Source organism: Prionailurus viverrinus, chromosome E1 (assembly GCF_022837055.1).
Source record: "Prionailurus viverrinus isolate Anna chromosome E1, UM_Priviv_1.0, whole genome shotgun sequence".
In the NCBI taxonomy this organism is placed as follows: Eukaryota; Metazoa; Chordata; class Mammalia; order Carnivora; family Felidae; genus Prionailurus; species Prionailurus viverrinus.
In genome coordinates this window covers 38142638-38150110 of record NC_062574.1, presented here as the reverse complement: position 1 = coordinate 38150110, position 7473 = coordinate 38142638, and the positions used below count along the sequence as shown (strand labels likewise).

Here is a 7473-nt window from a genome sequence, read left to right as displayed (position 1 = left end):
CCAAAGAAGCAACCCATTCAGCCAGGGTGCCCAGGGAGCTTGAGTCTAGAAAGACAAATTAAAGTTCTCTGGGGTGACGAAAAGAAGCGGTGTTCCAGGAGGCAAGCAGACCATACGCAAAGGTGTGGGGGTGGGTGTGAAACAGCTTGGCCCATTTGTGAGGACGGCCGTAGCATGGCCAGAGGATGGGCGCGTGTGGGGCAGGAGGAGGGGGTCAGGTAGGGACTGGATCGTGGCAAGCCTGGGGAGCCAGGTGGAAGGGTGTGGACACACTACTAAGCAGTGAGAAGCCACTGAAGGAGGAGGTGGGTTTGATCAGATTTGTGGCTTTGGCAGTGCGGATAGTGGATTGCAGGGGAGCCCAGTGGGGAGTAGGGAGGCAGGTGGGGGGTTTGGATGGAGCAGGTGAGGGGTGATGAAGCCTGGAGGATGGAGAGCCTCGTGGGTGCTGGGCCTGGGAACGGAGCAGGTATACGCCGACCAAAACTGTGCCTCAACTGGCCTAGCCAGGGAGGGCACTTTCCCTCTCACATACCAAGACATCCAGATGTGACGGGGCTCCAGGGCTGGTGAAGAGGGCAGGAGAGAAATTTAGGGTGAAGTGCAGATTCTGAAGGGAGAGACAAGGAGTCCGTCTGGGGCCGCTGGGATCAGCGGGAGGAGGTGCCAGGCTGGCTGTGCCATCTGTGGGTCTGGAGCCCAGGGTTGAGCCCAGGTGAGCGAAGAGAGGCGGGGACCGGGCGGCAGTCGTTAAACAGACCTGTACCAATGTGCCAGGCACCAGAATCAGTGGTGACCCCAAACCCCAGGCTGTGAGGAGTCTGGTGGGGGAGACGGATACCACCAGGCAATCACATAGGCAGGGCATGAATTACCATTTATCTTAGAGCTTTGAAGGCTCTGGCTGCACAAAGCTCTGACCTGACCGGTCTGGGGCCATCGGGGAAGTGGGAACAGATGCGGCAAAGCCATAGTGACCGTGGAAAGGAGGTGGGTGGCGGCTACCCCCCCCGGGGCAGGGATGGACACAACGAGGAGGGGTCCGTGCTGTCAAAAGGAAAACGGGGCTACAGACCAGGCCCTGGAGAAGCAGTGTTTTCCAGGAGTGGGAAGGAGGAGTTCACAAAGCTAAGGTGGAGACAGTGGCCAGAGGGACAGGACAGGCCCTCCTCTCAGGAAGAAAGGCAGTGGCAGTGTGAGGTGCCTGAGGGGGACCAGGAGGGCCAGCTGAGGAGACACCGCTGGGTCTGTCCTCTGGGGGCCTCCAGGGACTCCAGTGAGTGTAGTTTCCACGAATGCTGGGGCGGAGCCAGACTGTCTCTGGTTCTCTGTCGTCCCGCTTGGGCCCCTGTGAAGGGCAGAGTGGACAGCATCAGCCCAGAGGACTGTTGCCGGGCGTGGCCTGTGAACTGGGAGGGAGCCCAGCAGCCATGGGGTCTCTCTCCAGGGCCATCCGGCAGGTCAGTGTCTTCTGTGTGGGCGTGTCTGTAGGGCAGCGACGGGCTGAAGGCGGGAAGGTGTGTAGCAAATGGTAGGGTATGACTGTGGGGTGTGTGCGTGTGTGTGTGCGTGCATGTGTGTGCTCACACACGCGCTCCCATGCACACGATGGGGCCGATGAGCAGCTGAGGGACGGGGTCAGCAGGGATGAGCAGAGTCATCCCCGTGGAAACACGACTCCCTGGGTGATGGTAGGGAGCAGCTGGGCAGCCAGGCCCGGGGGCGTGGCTGGCTCTGCCCAATGGCTCTGGCCTCTCCCTGGGCCGCCCTCCCCACCTGTTGACCAAGCCTGAGGAAGTGCGCCGGCCAGAGCAGGGGCACTGCAGAGGCATCTGCACCCTCTGAAAAAGAGCTGCCCTCCAGTGTAGCTCTGGATGTCTCTGGGGGGGTCTGTCCAAGCCCTCTGGGTGGAGACGTGGCTCTGGGGTGTCTATCTGTGCAGACCTTGCATGGTTTGTGTGACCGGACCGCAGAGGTCTCCCTGGGCCTGCCTTCGGATGTGGGTCATTCCCCAGGGCCGTTTTGATAAGTGACCTACCACCTCCCTTCCACAGGGAAGGCTGGGCAGGAGCGAGGCTGCCAGGAGAGGCCAAAGGACAGTCCACACAGTTTCCACAGGCCTCTAAGGCTCCGGATGGGTGCCCCTTCATCCACCCGGTCCGTACGGGGACCACCAGCCAAAAACCGTCTCTGGGAGTGCTAGCCCTGCCCCCACCATTGAAACTGTCCTTGACTTTGTCCCCATAACCTTTCCTTTGTACCCTCCTCGTCCACGTTAGTATCTGCAGGCTCTCCTGATGTGGCCCCACGCACACACCTTGCATCTTCCTGTTCCAGCTCCCCTGCTTGCCCGTGGGTTAGATCCCACAGGTTCCATCGGAGGGGGCTGTCGGAACCCTCTGTGGAGCCGGGATCCCTTCCTGCTTCCCTCTCCCAGCCCGACATTATGCTTCCCCAAACCTCAGGACAAGGTAGTCCACACCCTACATCTTTCTCTCCCCTTCCCTCCAGGCCAGGAATGGCAAATACAGGCAGATTCACTACATTCTCCTTTCTCGTGCCCTGGCAGACATCACTAATCAATCATGGCAGTCTTTTTGCACCAAGTCTGGCCGCAGCCTCGATGGTATCTGCCCGCATCTCCAGGCAGCCAATAGCAGCTGATCCAGGTCAGCCCTCAAGATGAAATTCATTTGCCCTTCCTGCTTTAGGCTCCTCCCAAACAGGCCCTTCATCTTGGTGCATCCTCTGGGCCCACCTGCACATTCACATCTGACTCCTTTCCACCTCCCTACACAATAGAGGCCACTCTTAAGCATGGCCAGCTGTGGTTCTCTCTGTCCCCATAGGCTGAAGCCACCCAGTTCCGGAGCGTGGACCCAGGAAGTGGTTGAGGGCACTGGGGCATTGGCCCCAAGTCCTCAAGACCGAAGAGGTTGGTCTGCTGTCAGTCCCGAGGGCAGCCAACCCCCCGCTGGGGAGAGTGTGGTGCAGGGCTGGGGGTGATGCGCTTATGTCCAGCACCTGTGTGGCAGCAGCACCCAGGCCTTGCAGGTGCATCTCCCAGTCCCGACAAGGCTTGCACGCCGACCTCTCCGGCCTGGCCTCCGGGACAGGCAGGAGGTGAGTAGCGGACAGCAGGCCCAGGGCGGGGTAGCCGCCCAGTTCCCCGGGGGGCTGCGCACAGCAGCTTTCCCGGCTACCTGCCACCCTCCTGGCCGCTGAGCCCAGGATGCGAGGATGGCCAGCTCATCTCTGCCCACTCTGGTGCCTCTGGGCCCTGAGAGCCTGCGCCCCTTCACCCGGGAGTCCCTGGCAGCCATAGAACGCCGGGCAGTGGAGGAAGAGGCCCGGCAGCAGCGGAACAAGCAGATGGAGATTGAGGAGCCTGAAAGGAAGCCACGCAGCGACCTGGAGGCTGGCAAGAGCCTGCCCCTTATTTATGGGGACCCCCCACCGGAGGTCATCGGCATCCCCCTGGAGGACCTGGACCCCTACTACAGCGACAAGAAGGTCTGGGCCCAGGAGGGTTCCCTCTACCCGTCTGTCCATCATCCGTCTGTCTGCCTGTCCGTACAGCTCACAGCTCTCTCTCTGCCTCAGACCTTCATCGTGCTTAACAAGGGCAAGGCCATCTTTCGCTTCTCCGCTACACCAGCTCTCTACATGCTGAGCCCTTTCAGCATCATCAGACGTGGTGCCATCAAGGTGCTCATTCACTCATATCCTGCCCAAATGGAGCGAGAGCAGGGGCACGAAGGGGTTGGGGATGGGCAAAGCCAGGTGCTGTGGGTGAGGAGGCCCTCCGTCCACCTCCCCTCCCCACCTGCTCCCTCACTTTCCTTGACCCTCCCCCTGACGCTGTTCAGCATGTTCATCATGATCACCATCCTGACCAACTGTGTATTCATGACCATGAGCGACCCGCCTTCCTGGTCCAAGCATGTGGAGTAAGTCTTCCCCTTCTCGGAGCACCGCCCCCCCCCCCCAACCCCAGGCCTGGGACACAGCTCACCCCGGGGGGCTGTACTTTGAGGATACTGCTCTTGTCTTCCAGGAGGACACACACTCTATAACTGTCACCCCATCAACACCGTAAGCCCTCGGGGTGGTGCACATTGTCCCTCTCACCAATATCCTCAACCCCCTGGGTGGCATATTTCATTTTTGTGACCTCTCTCCTGGGAGGTCTGTCGTTGCCACACCTGCCCCTGCCTGCCCTCTCCCCACCAGGTACACATTCACAGGGATCTATACCTTTGAGTCCCTCATCAAGATGCTGGCCCGAGGCTTCTGCATTGACGACTTCACATTCCTCCGGGACCCCTGGAACTGGCTGGACTTCAGTGTCATCATGATGGCGTGAGCGGGGCCCAGAGGGCGTCCCAAGGCTGAGGAGGGGGAGGGGAGGGGGCCAGGCTTCAAAGAGGGCAGCTGAGTGGGCTGACCCTTTGGGAGGGGTGAACCGTGGGGATCACAGGCAAGTGTGCAGTGAGCTGTCCAATTCCAGGAGCTGCCATTTCTGGAGTCTGGCTTGGAGGCTCTCCCGGCGCATGTGCAAACACACATGGCAGCCCTGGACCCCAGTCCCACAGGCCCTCCAACACTGGGACAGCTGGGCTATGCCCAGCAAAGTTCCTGCACTGTCTTTCCCAGCTCTTGGGCCCCAACAGGAACCTTGGGGTGTCTGACCTGGCCTTTCCCCCAACCCCTGTGGTAACCCAACCACAAGGATTCCATGGGAATCCTCATTCTGGGCCTGGAGAAGCTGCGATTTCTGCCCTAACACCCACTTCTGACTCTGACACAGCCTTCACCTCATCCCTCCTGCCCAGGTACCTGACAGAGTTTGTGGACTTGGGCAATATCTCAGCCCTGAGAACCTTCCGGGTGCTTCGGGCCCTGAAAACCATCACAGTCATCCCAGGTACTGGAGAGCTGGGGGACCCCCTGCCTGGGCCAGCAGGCCTCGCCCCATGCCCAGGCCTGGAACCTGACACACAGCTCCAGGAGGCTGACCTAGGGTCATAACACTCTCACACCAAAACCTGGATACACAGGGAGGCCGCCACTGCCAGGGAAGAGAAGGGGCCAGAGGCTGGAAGATGGGCACTTGAGAGGAAGCCTAGCACAGACTCTGAGCCAGACTGCCTGAGCTCAAGTCTCACTAGCTAACTTGGGCTTTATGCAAGTGGTTTCACCTGTCTATGCCTCAGTTTCCTCCCCTGTAAAATATGGATAATAATGGCACCACTCATTGGGTTGTTAGGAGGGTTACATGGGCATGTTCTCCCCTAGTCCAACCCCCTCAAACTGTGGCTGAGGAAGGTGAGACCATTAGAGACCCTGGGAGGGGAAGTGCCTACCAAAGGCCATACTGCTCGCTAGCCACCGAGGAAAGCCACTGTGCCTTTCCTCGACGCCAGCTTCCAGCATCCTCAGAGCTCAGAGTGTTTTGTTTTTTTTTTAATTTTTTTTTCAACGTTTTATTTATTTTTGGGACAGAGAGAGACAGAGCATGAACGGGGGAGGGGCAGAGAGAGAGGGAGACACAGAATCGGAAACAGGCTCCAGGCTCTGAGCCATCAGCCCAGAGCCTGACGCGGGGCTCGAACTCACGGACCACGAGATCGTGACCTGGCTGAAGTCGGACGCTTAACCGACTGTGCCACCCAGGCGTCCCGAGCTCAGAGTGTTTTGATAAGAGGGCGGTTGAGCACCTGTTTTCCCAACAGGCTAAGATAAGGAAATGAACTAATATGGAAGCGAGAGACACTCTGATTAGGCCCAAAGAAGTTATGGCTCTTCTATAAATGATGGGAATCTGTCCCTGGAATTCTGTAAGATGTTTTATGCCTTTGCCCAAAGAGGCAGGTTTGGAGATGTTATTATTATTATATATAAATATTATTATATATAGATATATATTATATCTATATTATATATAGATATTATTATCTCCAACTCAGTCTAGAGCTTCTCAGAGTGAATCCTGCTGTTCCTTAGATGTTAATAAGAAAAGGGGTTCTGGGGCACCTGAGTGGCTCAGTGGTTGAGGGTCTGACTTCGGCTCAGGTCATGATCTCACAGGTCATGAGTTCGAGCCCCACATCGCTCTCTCGGCTCTCAGCACAGAGCCTGCTTCAGATCCTCTGTCTCCCTCTCTCTCTGGCCCTCCCCCACTCACTCTTGTTCACTCCCTCAAAAATAAACAAACATTTAAAAAATGAAAAAAGAAAGGGGGTTCTGTTGTCAAGTAAGTTAAGGAAACATGGTATTAAAGTTTTTGCTTGTTTCTGTAGGACCTGTCAGAGCCTTTGATGGGATAATTTACAGTGACTCTCCAAGAGCAAAATCTAGAGCTGAGCCCTTCCCAAACATGATTGAACCCCTTCTTTTAAGGGCACAGCTTGGGAGATCAGTGTTGTGTAGAACACACTTTGGGAGTGTTGACCTAGTGACATTCATGCAACTCCACCGTGTGCCCGTGTGTTACTCTACGAGTCAGGCAACAGCCTGGAAAGTCCTTATGTACAGTGCATTCTTCTGGTGGCTGAGGCCCTGTGGCCATTCGAAGGCTCCACATCAAGGATGTGATCGGAGGAGGGTGGGGTTAATCTGGGAAGGCTTCAAGGAAGTGGTGCCCCTAGTAACTCAAGCCTTGAGGGAGAGATGCAGTAGGCAGAGGCTCCAGAGGATAGCGGAGTGAGTTATCACCCCGCCCACCCCCTTCTCTTACCCTCCTCCCTATGGTCAGGGCTGAAGACGATCGTGGGGGCCCTGATCCAGTCGGTGAAAAAGCTGTCGGATGTGATGATCCTCACCGTCTTCTGCCTGAGTGTCTTTGCCCTGGTCGGGCTGCAGCTCTTCATGGGAAACCTGCGGCACAAGTGCGTGCGCTGGCCCCCACCCTTCAACGACACCAACACCACGTGGTACGGCAACGATACGTGGTATGGTAATGAGACGTGGTATGGTAATGAGACGTGGTATGGTAATGAGACGTGGACCGGCCACGAGAGCTGGGCCAGCAACTATACCTTTGACTGGGACGCCTACATCAATGATGAAGGTAAGGAATGCGGGGGGGAGGCCGGTGGGATCTGCCCCAGCCCCTAGGGCAGCCCCTTGTGAGATAAGCAGCAGGGGAGACCTGAGCTTAAATCCATCACTTACCAGCTTGGGTATCCGCTGACACGTCCCTCGGTCTCCCTAACCCTCAGTACCCTCCGCTATGAAACTGAGACAACAATACCTTTCTCAAAGGGTGAGCGGGACAGTAAATGACCAATTGCTCTGAAAATCCTAAAGCTTCTGCTATGAAAAGCAGCGGCCCATAGTCCCTATTCCCTAACCTACACGTTCCTTGTTTTCCTCCATAACACGATGTGCTGGCACCCTGGCAGGGTCACCACCAGGCACCCACACGCTCGCCTATTCACATGCCATACTTCACGGGCACACACGCGCAAG

The 7473-nt window shown here is 57.2% G+C and overlaps 1 protein-coding gene and 1 long non-coding RNA gene across 2 annotated transcripts in view; one reads left to right on the top strand and one right to left on the bottom strand.

Moving 5' to 3' along the window:
• Positions 1-1228: 1228 nt before the first annotated feature.
• On the bottom strand, positions 1229-6827 carry LOC125151996 (uncharacterized). Its single transcript, XR_007147001.1, has 3 exons — positions 6740-6827; positions 4258-4391; positions 1229-1348 (listed from the first exon to the last, which is right to left on the bottom strand). It is a non-coding gene; the product is annotated as an uncharacterized LOC125151996 (long non-coding RNA).
• The window catches only part of SCN4A (sodium voltage-gated channel alpha subunit 4), a 29808-nt gene continuing 24581 nt past the window's right edge, over positions 2247-7473 (top strand). The window contains exons 1-6 of the mRNA XM_047833624.1: positions 2247-3513; positions 3604-3722; positions 3861-3950; positions 4234-4362; positions 4836-4927; positions 6758-7072. Of these exons, the coding sequence (XP_047689580.1) occupies positions 3241-3513; positions 3604-3722; positions 3861-3950; positions 4234-4362; positions 4836-4927; positions 6758-7072 (1018 nt within the window). The 5' untranslated portion in view covers positions 2247-3240. The remainder of the gene's footprint in view (positions 3514-3603; positions 3723-3860; positions 3951-4233; positions 4363-4835; positions 4928-6757; positions 7073-7473) is intronic.